Source organism: Dermacentor albipictus, chromosome 7 (genome assembly GCF_038994185.2).
Source record: "Dermacentor albipictus isolate Rhodes 1998 colony chromosome 7, USDA_Dalb.pri_finalv2, whole genome shotgun sequence".
Classification (NCBI taxonomy): domain Eukaryota; kingdom Metazoa; phylum Arthropoda; class Arachnida; order Ixodida; family Ixodidae; genus Dermacentor; species Dermacentor albipictus.
Window position 1 is genome coordinate 73,314,420 of NC_091827.1, and position 14,691 is coordinate 73,329,110.

Sequence of the window (14,691 nt, forward strand, 5' to 3'; positions counted from 1 at the left end):
CAAGAAGGCTTTTCTGAGTTAACCCCTCAACCGATGTTAATGAAATTGGGTGCAGTTGAGAGAGAAAGCTATATTCTAGCAACCGCCTGAAGCAGAATTTTACTTTAGGGCTTGAATTTTCTCAAAACAATTTTAAAGGATTTAAAAGTTTGAATAAAATAGACCCATAAACTTTACAAATTCATAGCTCTGCATCGACGACAGATATCGCGGTTCTGTAAACGACATCTATTGGAACTTTCAAAGCGGACAGATGTTATATGTGAATTATATCGTACGCGAATTTGTCGCCTTGTTTACAAGGATTATGCGAAAGCTGTATTTCCCTATTACTGAGTTTTTTAGACTCATGTGCAACATATCGATTTTGTAGGCTTTAGATGTTCTATCAGATACTATTCACAGGATTGTGATGTCATTTTTCTTGCTGAGTTACATAGTTGTAAACATGATAGTGTCGCTCTCTAAAAATTTTTGATTTCTCCCAATGTTTAATGAACATGGACGACCTAAATAAAATATTAGAAACCAGCAGTCATTAGATTTTAAGTTTTTTCTTTTAAATGCGTCATACCTTGCCAAATTGGGTAAAGTGGGTGCCGAGAAAAACCAATCATCCTTTTAGATTTAGATAACACCCGAGCTAAAGCTTGCTCTTAACGGTGCCGCGTATCTTCAACTACAAAAGACGATTGTGAGTTGTTTGTTAGTTTTAGTTTTGGGTATTCTCACTTTCCGGTAACCAAGTATCTATCTATCTATCTATCTATCTATCTATCTATCTATCTATCTATCTATCTATCTATCTATCTATCTATCTATCTATCTATCTATCTATCTATCTATCTATCTATCTATCTATCTATCTATCTATCTATCTATCTATCTATCTATCTATCTATCTATCTATCTATCTATCTATCTATCTATCTATCTATCATATTTTATCATTCCCCCCTAGATCACTATTTAGAGCGCCGGGTGGCTGTGCAAAGGCAACCGGGTTCAAACGCAACCAGCGGAGCAACTTAGTGAGCAACCCGCCGCGGTAGCTCAGTGGCTATGGTGTTGGGCTGCTGAGCACGAGGTCGCGGGATCGAATCCCGGCCACGGCGGCCGCATTTCGATGGGGGCGAAATGCGAAAACACCCGTGTACTTAGATTTAGGTGCACGTTAAAGAACCCCAGGTGGTCGAAATTTCCGGAGTCCTCCACTACGGCGTGCCTCATAATCAGAAAGTGGTTTTGGCACGTAAAACTCCATAATTTAAAAAAAAAAAAAACTTAGTGAGTATGTGGCAATGTGTGCCTATGTGCCACTTTTCAGTGAACGTCTTTCGCTCGTTCAATGGTCCCTGTAGGTGTGAGACTGGGAAGTGACCCCTAGTCGAAGACACTCTTTAATGCGAAAGCGTTATATACGCCGTGAAGGAGAAAATGTCCTGCTGGCGTGACCACGCCAAGGCCCGAAAAGGCTACGAACCCACTACGATTGGTGGAAATCGAACCCATGCTTTTTGAGTTTAACTGAGTCGAACTTAAAAATGTGGCTTTTGCGTGACCATTTCATGGTCCGAAAAGACTATGAATGCACGACTTTCGGTGTTAGTTAAGGAGAAGTTAATTGAGGCCAACGCTGGCGTGACCACAAAATGGTCCGAGCAATCGTGATTCATGAATGTCCGTGCATGTGTGCTATGACGTCTAAGCCAAGTACGTAAAAAAATGTTGCCGCATAGAGTCTTAACGTTGCAGTCGTGTAGTTAACGACTAGGAAAGCATAGACATCGCTCGGTGGTCGCACTGCTTTCGCGTCCATCTACCCAGGGATAACTAGGCGTGCCTTGAATTTTGACGCCTCTTTGAAGCGATGGGTATGCACTACCCTATCTGCACTAGTCTTCAATGAACCTCCTTGATGCCAACTTGGATCACAGGGTATGTGTCAGTAGGTTTGCCACTCATCACTGAAAATTTTGAACGCCAACTTTGGTAACTCAGTATGTGCCTCTTAGAATGTATCGATATACACTGATGGAAAACTTTCCTTAAGTTTGTCCTATGCTTAGACAAATTTAACCCATGTCACAATGGTTCCTCAGCAGTCTGACAGTGTAGCAGGGTGTACCATAAATGCACTTGGTAGATGCCGCGTTTAGATGAACTGCATTGATGGATTGCGATAAGTGTGCACTCTTTTGAAGAGGACGACGACAAGCCAGCTTAACCCTTATGCCTGTATTATCTCAGCTGTGTTACCTCTCGCCGCAGTGCTCAACTCTGTGACGGTTTAATTAAACCAGAACGCCTTAGAGATCCATGCAGTACCCGAGACCAGCGGCGCATAAACATCGCGTGAGAGTTTGCAAGCCACGTGGCACAATGTTGTCGCCGATGTCGTTGTAGCCTCCCGACTTTGCGAGACTACAAGGCTACTGACTCCCGATGGCACTATGCTCCAGCAGATACGCTCTTTGATTTCTCGTCTCCTATCCACCGAAGCATGAATGCTCATCAGCCTAAGTCGCCACACCGACATTCACTATCCCCCATTGTCTGTCACCCTTTAGCCCTGCAGGAGGAAAGCTAAAAAGCGCAATTCTGGAGGCAAGTACCACGTCTCATTAGACTGCCTAAGGCCTCGTTTTTTTGTGCGAACGTCACTGAAGTTTAATTCCGAAGGTGTGGGCGTTCACGCACTTGTCGACACAAGTGCACCGGTTCAGTGATTGCTGAACAGCTGCGCCGTACGCTTCAAAAAGTCGCTGTGGCTTTCCTGCTAATACGCTACGTTCAGCAAGCGCTAAGCAAATTGAGGCTTTAGGAATATGCACCTTCGTTGTTGCTATACATGACAGTTTAAACTGCAGCGAGTTTCTTTTTCTTGCCCGCTTCTTTCGTGCCACCCTTCTAGGCTGAGTACTCAACCTCTCTGATGGTGTTATCGATTGTGCTCGTGAAGAACTTACACTGTCTTAATTTTGTTGTCCTCTTACCGAAGAGCTGCCTCCATCTTCTGCTCGAGTGTGCTCCCACCGAAAATGATATCTCTCGTTTCTCTTCCATCCTTCTGTCGGTTTCCTGTGCTCCGTTCTAAGATTCCGCAGTTCTATTCACGCCATCTACACTTGACGCACACCGTCATCTTCTTACTTACTTTTGCCCTTATTCCCATTCGTGAGCATTCCCGCGCATTTTACGTGTGAAATTCGTTTTCGTGTTCATCAAGCTTCCACTATGGCGAGTGTATTGGTTCTGCAGAAGAATTTCTCACAAGCTTCGTCTACGATATGCCAGATCACTCGCCTCGTATTCTAGTTGATGCAATGGCTCCTCCTGTCCCTGCTTCTGAGTCGGCATATGAGAGAAGTTTGGCTCGGTGTATTGATCCCAACCTCAATCTGAGTCAGCGTGCGCAGATGGTAGACCTTCTAATGAATTTCTTCCTTCTTTTCACCTCCAACAACAATGTTCAGGACGTGCTACCACGGCGATTTACCACATCTACACCGCCAGCCATGCGCCAAAGCGCAAGCCTCTATTCCGTGTTTTCGCGAAGGAGTGTCGCATCATGAATGATCGCGTAAATAGCATGTACCAACGCTGTGTGATACAGCTTTCGATCAGGCCCCGGGTATCTTCTCTAGTGTTGGTCAAAAAGAAAGATGGCCCATTTTCTTTTTGTATAGACTATCAATGATTCAACAAGTTAATTAGACAATATGTTTATATTCTACTCGTATTAAAGACGCACTGCGCTACCTCAGATGCACTCAATTTCCTTCATTCTTAGAGTTACTATCTGGTTATTTGCAATCGCCTATGGCTGATTTAGATTGCCCGATACCTGTATTCACGACGCCTAATGGTATATATGAATTACAGTGTTGCCTTTTCGTTTGTGAAATGGGCCTGCTCCATTTGAAAATACGGTGGATAACATCCTGTGGTGCCTGAAATGACAGATATACCTTTGTTAACTCGATGGCCTTCTGATCTTTTCCTCGGAATTGCCCTCTCACCTGTTCTCACTTGCCTCGTCGATGTGGCGCTCCATCTCATCTTCAAGAAATGGCGCTTCGCTGTCTAAAGCCGTCTGAAGCCGTCTCCCATTTACTAGTTCCGATAGCGTGACGTGGAGGATGTGACAACAACCCGAATATGGTGGCGTGATGATAAAGATAAGAAAGTGCCTGGCAGCGGCAAAGGGAAGCAGGCAGAAAAATTCCTACTAAAAGTGAACATAGGAATGGTAACCGTACATTGGAAGTCAATAAATGTTGAGAAACGAATGACGATTATGGCTTCAGAGCGGCCTGTGAATGTTGAAGCTTGCGTTTGCGTATACGTGGCTAGCCCGCCATCGCAAGCAACATCGATAAGAACAATATCCGGTGATCGCTTGCACTTTTTTCGCTGCCGGCAAATCGTCCAGCAGGAAAAGCCACCAGCGATTATAACTGTATGGCAACGGCAGGTGGCATGACCTGATTATTTCAGTACGACTAACGCATTCGTCAAGAGCTATTCGACAATATAGCAGTCAGCAGTAGCGGGAAAACCCAAGCACGAACACGGTAAGCATTTATTTCAGTAGGTGAATATCAACAGGGGGCGCATTGCTTTTAGCGTCCTTTCATACAACAATTCTTGTTGCTTTCATACTTTGTACGCCCTTATTTTTCTTTCACACATAAACATTGCACGCATGTTGTTTCCCTGTCAGCCTACTGCGACGTCAGCAGCTATGATCTGAGCTTCCATTACCAGGTAACTTGGAAAGGTTACACAGTATGGCGAAGATAGTGTGATGAAATCGATGGCGTGAGAGACAATAGGGAACCACTGAAGACGCGACGATGGTATGAGGACAATGAGTCACGCACATTATGTAATCAGACGCTGGCGTGGTCACGGTGTAATGACAATGGTGGGTTAAAGCAGACTACATGACAACCATGGAATGACGGCACTGGATTAACGATAATGGATAACGTTGATAGTGTGTTGACAATGGGGTGACGTCGCTGTAAGAATGACGATGGTACGATGACGATGCGATGACCCAACAGATACAAAGACGCCCTGAAGCCACTCTCCCAATAGTCTAGTCCTAGTGGCTCGGGTTGTGTCAACTTCTACAGCAGCAACAGTAGGAGCTAAGCAAACAGTTCCTGAAGAAAACGAGTTACAGTACAGAACAACGGGACGGGGCTGAGACAGCCGAAGCGCTGTCCTAAGGTTGAAATACAACAGGATGTGGCACTTCATGCAAGTGTGACAAATGGCAAATGTAAGGTTACGCTATGGCTGGAATGATGCGGAAGGTGTGAAGACGATGGCATGATAATGGGAATCATGGAGCTTGAATTGATACAAAGGCATGTCGACAATGGGATGACGGCATGGCAATCACTGCAACAAAATATTATCGATACAAGATGTCTGTATAACGTCCCTGCAATGACTACACGATAGCGACAGTGGCATCACGGCCTATAAGTTTTGATGAAGGCGTTATGACCACGGCTCAAAGATGACATCCTGGTGACTATGACATGACAGCGCAGTGACAGTATGAAAACATCGCTAAGATGACGATGAAATGACAGCAAGTGAAAGATCACAATTTAATAAGGGCAGTAAAATTATATGTTTATTTCTTGAATTAGAATTTATTTAAATTTACATCGTGACGAGGCGTGGCCTCGTCAGGCAAAGTATGCCTTTTGCCACGTCACCCTGGACAACCTTTTCGTTGTCTTAAATAAATTCTGAATGAAAATGAATGACATTCACAATGAAATTTTCTGGGATCCAATACTGGTTTCTTGGGGTCCAAAGCAATATAGTTAAGCAGTGTACAAAACTGTTAGCAGCATGGACAGCTACCGACAAGGCGAATGGTTTGAAGAATGACGACGACAGCGTGAGAATGACACGTTACTGTGGAAACTCGCGTCTATACTCACCCGAATCATTTTGCCACTGCAGCTTGCCTTAATTCATTCCATAGGCGGGGCTTGTGGCTCTATCCGATGTTAGCACCGCGGCACCTTGGGCGGCGCTAACTTGAAGTATACGAGGTGTGTGCGATAAAACCATTACCGGCAAATCGCGGCGCTAAATCTTGTAGTACTGCACTTTATTCGGTGTTAGTAGGTAGTCTAGTTGGCATCGGCTAAACATGCACGACAGCAGCCTGCAGGGATGAGAAGTCAACGAGTATCACGGCGTGATCGCGACAATACTTTCATTAGGACCAAGCTATTCAGGAAGCGATGATTGACAAGAGATCAACGCGTAGCCTGCTGCAACAAGAAAGTCGAAAAAAGAGTTGAATAAGGTTTCAGTTTACATTCATAAATGTGCTCCAAACACATCAATTGATAATTTCATGGTTGTTATAAGCAGAAACCACGCTTCTGCATATGCCACCGCATTAAATATCGGAGCGGGTATGACATGTCAAGCTAATGCCTGCACTGAAAAATAAAGTCTTATCAAGCAGAATACCGAACAGGTACAAAGAAGCCCTGAAGCCACTCTCACGATAGTGTAGCCCTAATGGCACAGGTTTTGTCAACTTCTACAACACCAACAATATGAGCTAAGCAAACAGTGCCTGAAGAAAACGAGTAACTGAGACAGCTGAAGCGCAGCCCTAAGGTTGCAATACAACAGGATTCAGCAGATCAAGCAAACTAACGACTGATCTGCCTTCATAGGTAGTGAAGATGGACTAAACCAATGCAACATATGAAACCTACATGGGCGCTTCTGGAAACACTAGGCGTGCCTGTTGATGGCGACGGCATGACGAGAGCTGGATAACGAAGATGCGTTGACGACACTGGCATGACCAAGAGGGCCTAACGACGGCCAGCTGACAACGAATAGATAATTGCAACTGTCTGATGATGATGCAATGGAAACTACGGCATGAAAATGGTGGCTCAATTATGATGGAGTGAAGGCATGGAAAACTGGTCCCCGAGTATACATAATGCCTCATGACACAGAGCGTAACGGAATTTGGAAGAATGCCAACATAATCTTAATCCATAAGAAAGGGGGCACCAAAGACATGAAAAGTTATAGAGCGATCAACTTACTGTCCGTTGTCTACAAGCTATTCACAAGGTAATCGCAAATAGAACCAGAAATACCTCAGACGTCTGTCAACCAAAGGACCAGGCAGCATTTCGTAAAGGCTACTGAACAATATACCATATTCCCACTATAATTCAGGTGACAGGGAAATCTGCGAAATATCACCAACCCTTATATATAGCTGCCATTGGTTACGCGAATGCGTTTGATCCAGTCGAAACTTCAGCAGTCATAGAGGCATTACGAAATCAAGATGCAGACGAGCCGTATGTGCAAATATCTTAAGGTATCTATAGCGGCTCCGCAGCCACAGTATTCCTCCATAAAGAAAGCAAAAAAATCCCAATAAAGAAGGGCGTCAGGCGGAAAGAAACGATCTCTCCAATGCAATTCACAGCGTGTTTACAGGAGGTATTTAGAGACCTGGATTCGGAAGAATTGCGAATAAGAGTTAATTGAGAATACCTTAGTAACTGGCATTTCACTCATGATATTGCCTTGCTTAGTAACTTAGCGTACCAACTGCAATGCATGCTCACCGACTTGGCGAGGCAAATCAGATGGGTGGGTCTAAAAGTTATTCTGCATAAAACTAAACTAATGTTTAACAGTCTCGGAAGAGAACAGCAGTTTACGATAGGTACTGAGGCATTGGCAGTTGTAAGGGAATACATCTACTTAGGACAGGTAGTCACCGCGGATACGGATCATGAGACAGAAATAATCAGAAGAATAAGAATGTGCTGCGGAGCGTTTGGCAGACATTCTCAGACCATGAACAGCAGGTTACCATTATCCCTTAAAATGTATAAAAGCTGTACTTTACCACTACTCACCTACGGGCCAGAAACCAGGAGGCTTACGAAAAGGGTTCAACATAAACTGAGGACGACGCACCGAGTTACGGAAAAAAGAATGTTGGGTGTAACGTTGAGATAAGAAAAGCGCAGATGGGGTAAGGGAACAAACGCGAGTTACAGGTGTGTTAGTTGGAATTAGCGAAAAGAAATGGGCATGGGCAGGACATGTACTGTGGAGAGGAGAAAACCGATGGTCATAAATGGTTACAAACTGGATTCCAAGGGAAGTTAAGTGGAGCGCAGCAGAGGGTGGCAGAAGTTCAGGTGGGCGGATGAGATAAAGTTTGCAGGGATAACGTGGCCACAATTAGCACATGACTGGGGCAGTTAGAAATGTGTGGGAGAGGCTTTTGCCCTGCAGTGGGCGTAGCAAGGCTGATGCTGCTGCTGCTGCTGATGGTGATGATGATTATGGTGCTCATGATGATGATTTTGATGAAGACGACGATGACGGCAGGGATTCGATAGGATGAGGACGATGCCATGACGAAAAAAAGATAAATTGATCCGAGTTATCATATGGTAAACGAAAGCGTGACGATGGTTACAGGATGACAATGCTAAGATGACGAGTATGTGGCAATGATTACGTCACGGCAATGGCATGATGAGAGTCAAATAACGGTTCTGGAATGATAACATTGTAGCGATAAGAACAGCTTCACGACGGCGATGAGACAACATATGCATGGTGAGCGCATGGCGATGATGACCTGACGACAATGCTTGACTATAGTAAAACGACAAAGCTGGAATGAGCACAATTCAACAATCAAGATTGCGTCCTGAGCACAACAACATACACAGTTGTCGAAGACATTAAACAACGTGTGCCATTGGGTCGGTATAGATAGATAGATAGATAGATAGATAGATAGATAGATAGATAGATAGATAGATAGATAGATAGATAGATAGATAGATAGATAGATAGATAGATAGATAGATAGATAGATAGATAGATAGATAGATAGATGGATAGATAGATAGATAGATAGATAGATAGATAGATAGATAGATAGATAGATAGATAGATAGATAGATAGATAGATAGATAGATAGATAGATAGATAGATAGATAGATAGATAGATAGATAGATAGAATATAAACCTTTATAAAGACTTGTAATATAAAGAAAAGTACCAACCCTCCCACGTAGCATGCGCACGTCTGCTACATCCTTTTAAACACCAGAGAAGAAACGAAGCAAGCGATCACAAGAACCCTCGGTATTTGTAGTTCTGGCTGAGGCGGCTACATTTAAATATGGTTTTACTGCCTGCAACGAGGTTATGTAAATATGATTATAACATGACTTGAGAGGCAGGTCTATTTGCATTACATGTCCCTGTTAATGATTTCGTTTGCTTAAACGAAACGTTTGTGTCTAAAGGAAGTCTTTTATAATTCCTTAAAGTTTCAATTAGTTATAGGAAAAATTGTCTCTATTGGGCAGAGAAAATAAACAATTCCCTACTGGTTTTGTATAAAAAATGAAAAGGGCGCTTCTTCTCTGGAGCTTTGCTGTTTAAAATTTCCGTCTAATTTTTACCCTCTCAATTTCGAATATTGTAAACGTGCGAATGAATGACATTAAGGATATTGCCTACACACGGCCACACGTTAATGTCGAAGCGCCATTGCGTTTATTAAAATGAAGAGTTCAATATCAGAAAAATAACAGTAAGGATAATATGTGGAAGTCTTGCAGCCCAAAAATACAAGGGGAAAGGTGATGTATTTGGAAAAAATATTTTGTTTGCATGAGCGACCATCTATGACAAGCTTTCAATGCTACTGTAACGTTGCACTTGATCGAATGTTATCATCAACATACTTCGTAAATTATATAAATGGAGGGAAAGTGTAATTAAAAGAGTTCTCAACCCGTATCAGTGGCTGAAATGCAATACTATGAACAAGACGAAGCGTTGGAATAAAAACGGCCAAACTGTATAGAACATAAATAAGGCATCCTATCAGGAGATGAACTAGCACAGGACCTATAGACAATACATTTGTGTCATGATACCCTTGCCACTATCACAAGAAGCAAAGACGTTGTACACTCCTGACAAAATAACATTTGTACTTGCCAGGCACAATGTGTTGAACTCTAGATAGGCTGGACAACTGCGTAAAAAGTAAAGTAAGCCTATTTGTGATAGATGATCAACTTACGGCTATGCGACATGATTACGACTCGTTAGTTCATGCGCACTCATGAAATAATTGCGTCATGCTAAAATATCTACTTACCCTTCGCTTTTGAGTGTCCTCCCCCACCTGGAAAGTGCAACGTAAATAAAAATTTTGGCGTTGCGTAGCAAAGTGTTAATGTTTCAGCAATATTCCTGATAATTCGGCACTAATCACAGTATAACACGTTATTAGTCAGTACTACATCTTTGATTTTCGGTGCTCCTGAAAGCCAAAGGCATTATGACTATGTAAAGGACCATATGTGTCAACACAGATGCGCAAAAATAGGCGGACTCCCGCAGTCAGGTCAGAAAGGAAGAAGGATTCTAGCTCAATCAAACCAAGTTTCCGAAGAGATGCCACCAATGCTCTCCCAAAGTGTGCTAATTCTACCTGGGTTGGGTACATGCCAGAGACTTAAATATTCGACGTAATCAGGGGCGCTATAACGTAAAACTATTCCAAACTTTTCTATTCTATTTCTGCAATCGGCCCTCCACGATTCGTTAAAAACTTCTTTGGATCATCTCCATTTCACCTGTCCTTCACGCGGCGTCACGAACACCGCGATAGCTCCCCATATGATATCACGTGTACACGCTGGTTATGCATGATGTGACCGAACAAAAGAAAAATAGTTATTTCTTATTCAACGCCTATTCGCCACTAGCCCTCGGCTATTGGTCAAAACTTTTTGGGTTGCACCCACTTTACCTGCCTGTCACGTGACGTCACAAAACTGCGAAAACTCACCGCGTCAAAGGAACATGTACGCGTTAAAGATGCTTTAGTATGCCGAACAAAACTGAATGTTGTTCTGAATAGCCGCAGGTTGCCCGAAAGGAATTCCGAAAGGAATATTTTTTATTCAGAAGCCATCTTTTATCGCGAAAGCAATAAAAGATGGCTGCTGCCTATCGCTCAGGCACTGGCTATTCGTACCTGCCGGAGAACATCGGTTTCTTTTCCTACAAAAAATCTTTTTGCGTGGCCGTGTAACCTTTTTGAGCACTTTTGGCACGTTTACGACCTCGTTCTGCCAACTCTTCTTTACTGAGGATCCATTTTAGTGTCATTCTTAAGCCTCCGTCGCACGCCGCCGCGATTTTCCACCAGCCACCTCAGGCTAAGTAAGGGAAAGTGTACCAATGCAGACGCCGGCATCACCCTCTTAATCCGGTTATCAATTTTCAGTGCAGTGGCTCGGACCCATCGAATCCCTCTCCACTTGAGCATGCTCCTCCCCTCTTGTCAGCCGATTAGCTATGACAAGCCCCTCAGTGTAGGCAATCTTATTCGTTTTTCAAGGAAACAAAAGTGACCTCCTATGAACGAGGACAGCGTTTGATTGGTTTGTTCAGGCAACCCTGTGGGTGACCGCCTGATACTTGCGTCGGCGGTTACGCACATTTGACGTCAGGAGATTGGAATACAAACATATTGGAATAGTTTTTCATTATAGGGCTCCAGGTCACTCAACATCTGCGCGTATTCAAAGGAATGGACGCGTAGGCCATACTAAGCAAAGGTACGATGTTTAAGCTCAACTAAATCTGGCATGACGACATCAAGAAATAAGGGGCTAGTACTAAATATTGCTTGCGTTCACCCAGTGGCTCAAAAAATTCATTTCTTAAACTGTATTTGAAGGCGAACCGCCTCAACTGAGAGTGTGTATTGTCTGTGTACGAACACAAAGTTTTGCATGTTCGCAATCGGAAACTGCACTTCGCTCATCAACCATATTTAGGCAGCCTAACAAACCTCAGTGATTGTCAAAGCAAGCACTGTGCTGTTCTCGCGAGTCAAATCACCAAAGTTGGTGTCGCGTGCACTGTAAGCACAAAAACACGTTTTAATCCTGATTTTGTTGGTTGGCTGGGTTGGTTACATAGGTTTAGCAAAGTGGTGCCGCCTAAGATCAATATGTCCAATGCGGTGAACAATGAGCGCTTTAAGAAATTGTTAATTGTGTTGAGTTACTGTCACTATTGTACCATGCATCAGTGCTTGACACAGGAGGCTCCCAACACCTTTGCTTGGAGACGGAAGTTTCTTGGACACCAGGTCGAATTCTGAACAGCGTAGTTACGTTATAGCAGGCGAATATTCTGGAAGTACCAACGTTCCGATGAATGTCGACGTTAATTCAATTAGCATTTAAGCACTAGAGTGGCACACCATATTGCATTCACATGGACACGTCATGTATAAGGTGCGCATGTATCCCGACTCCTCTTGTTTTTGCTTATGGACACGCTACTACATTTGAAGCTGCCGCCACGTATTCCACACGTGGTGACTGTTTGAACATATTAAGGAAACATTGCATATTTCTATAGAAGCCCATGGGAAATTCCAATCTGCACCTGAGAATTTTAAACAATAACTCAGTGCCCTTATCCTCTGTGAAGCAGGATGACCAGCGAAGCTTTGTATGTGGGCCCGGTAATGGCGAACTGCAGCTACGCCGCGGGTTGGCCCGGTGTACTACTACCTTCATGATCGGCGCATGTATGGGGAGTGCGTAATGCCTGAATCACCTCCATCGCGGCTCGGCCTACCATCGCACTACGTTGGGATTTTTTCTACATGGCGACACAATAGTGGGTCAAGTAGCCCTTACCAGCTTTTCTGTAGAATTCATGAATCATTTCACTCTGTGAAGGTGGATGACCAGTGAATCTGTTGAGCAGTTGGCACAGAGGTGACACAGAATTTTGAACAAAGGTAAGAACACGTTTATTAACATGTGTTTGAGTGGAAGATATATTGTGACGAAGAGGAACGGCAGCAAGATCCCTCGGCCGCACAACGAGTCTCTCACACGCCATCGACACTGGGAGCCATGCACCCATTCGGCGGCGTCCCTACCGAGTATCGGCGACCGAACGACGTGTTATAAATGACGAGGTAAACGATAGGCTGAAACGCGGTGTCGTCCAGCCTTCCAGTAGTCCCTGGGCATTACCAGTCGTCCTATAGTTAAAAGAAAAGACGGCACCATACGATTTGGCGTGGATAATCGAAGGCTTAAGAAAATTGCCCGAAAGGATGTACACCTGTTGTCACATATCGACGACACCCTTGACGGTTTACAAGGAGCGGAGTTTTTTTCCTCCTTAGATCTCCACTCTGGCTACTGGCAGGTGCCCATGGCTCACACTGACTCTTCTAAAACTGCGTTTGAAACACCAGATGGCTTGTGTGAACTCACTGTAATGCCATTCGGTCTGTGCAACGCTCCCACCAATCCTGAACGCATGAAGGACGGCATCGTGCGCAGCCTGAAGTGGCACCCTTGTCTCTGCTACCTCGACAACGTTGTCTTTTGCCCTGATTTTTCGACCCATCTTCGCCGTTTACATCAAGTTTTGACCTGTCTCCAGAAAGCTGGGCTCCTGCTTAAATATAAAGAAAGCCTATTTGCAGCTCAAAAATTGACTATATTAGGCCATGTTGTCTCCATAGAAGGCATCTTTCCTGATCCTGCTAGACTTCGCGCCGTATTCGAATTCCCGAAGCCCACTAACTTAAACACACTACGTTGCTTCATTGGCCTATGGTCCTAATTTCGACGTTTCGTTCGCAATTTCGCTACTGTGATCACACCACTAAATAAATTCCTACAAGGCGACAATCAACTTTCTGGTCGGAAGCCTCAGATGATGCCTTTACGACTCTTCGTCGCCTACTCATGTCTCCGCCGATCTTGCGCCATTTTGGCCCAAGCGCACCTCCTGAACTTCACACTGACACCAGTGGTGTCGGCCTTGGTGCCGTGCTTGCACAGCGTCAGAATCCTAATGCCGAATAAGTGGTCGCTTATGCCAGTCGCACCCTCACAAATCCTGAGGCCAATTACTCAAGTAACACAAAAAGAGTGCCTGGCTGTCGTATGGGCTCTTCAAAAATTTTGCCGATATCTCTACGGTCAATACTTTGACGTGGTCACGGGTCATTATGCCCTTTGCTGGTTGTCTAACCTAAAAGACCCATCAAGCCGCCTCGCTCGGTGAGCCCACCGAATCCAGGAATATCCATAACCGTCGTCTATCGCTCTCGACGCAAACAGACCGACGCTGATGCCCTCTCGCGCTTCCCAGTTACTTCAGACAGCAGTACTTCTACCTACAGACATGATATCTCACAACTTGACATCCTGGACACGGCCCCGGCTGAGCGTAAAGACGCATGGATCGTCATGATAGCCGACTTCTTGTCAAATCCTCCGGCAGCTTCGGCCCCTCGAGTGTTACGCCGACAGGCGCAGCATTTCACCGTCCGCGAAGACTTTTTTACCGCCTAAACTATCACAATGACGGCCGCACATGGCTCTTAGTAGTGCCCCGCCGCCTTCGACAAGATTTATGCTCAGCTTTTCACTCTGACTTACAGTGTGGTCACGGCGTAGTGTCGAAAACCTACTCATGGCTTCGCCTACGGTATTATTGGCGAGGGATGTACAACTTCGTCCACAAATACGTACGCTCCTGCATTGCCTGCCAACGCCGC

At 44.4% G+C, this 14,691-nt stretch overlaps 1 protein-coding gene across 1 annotated transcript in view; it reads right to left on the reverse strand.

The window, feature by feature from the left end:
• LOC135916098 (uncharacterized) overlaps nt 1-14,691 on the reverse strand; it is an 81,935-nt gene that overhangs the window by 20,978 nt on the left and 46,266 nt on the right. The window contains exon 4 of the mRNA XM_065449328.2: nt 10,234-10,260. Coding sequence (XP_065305400.2) covers nt 10,234-10,260 — 27 coding nt within the window. The remainder of the gene's footprint in view (nt 1-10,233; nt 10,261-14,691) is intronic.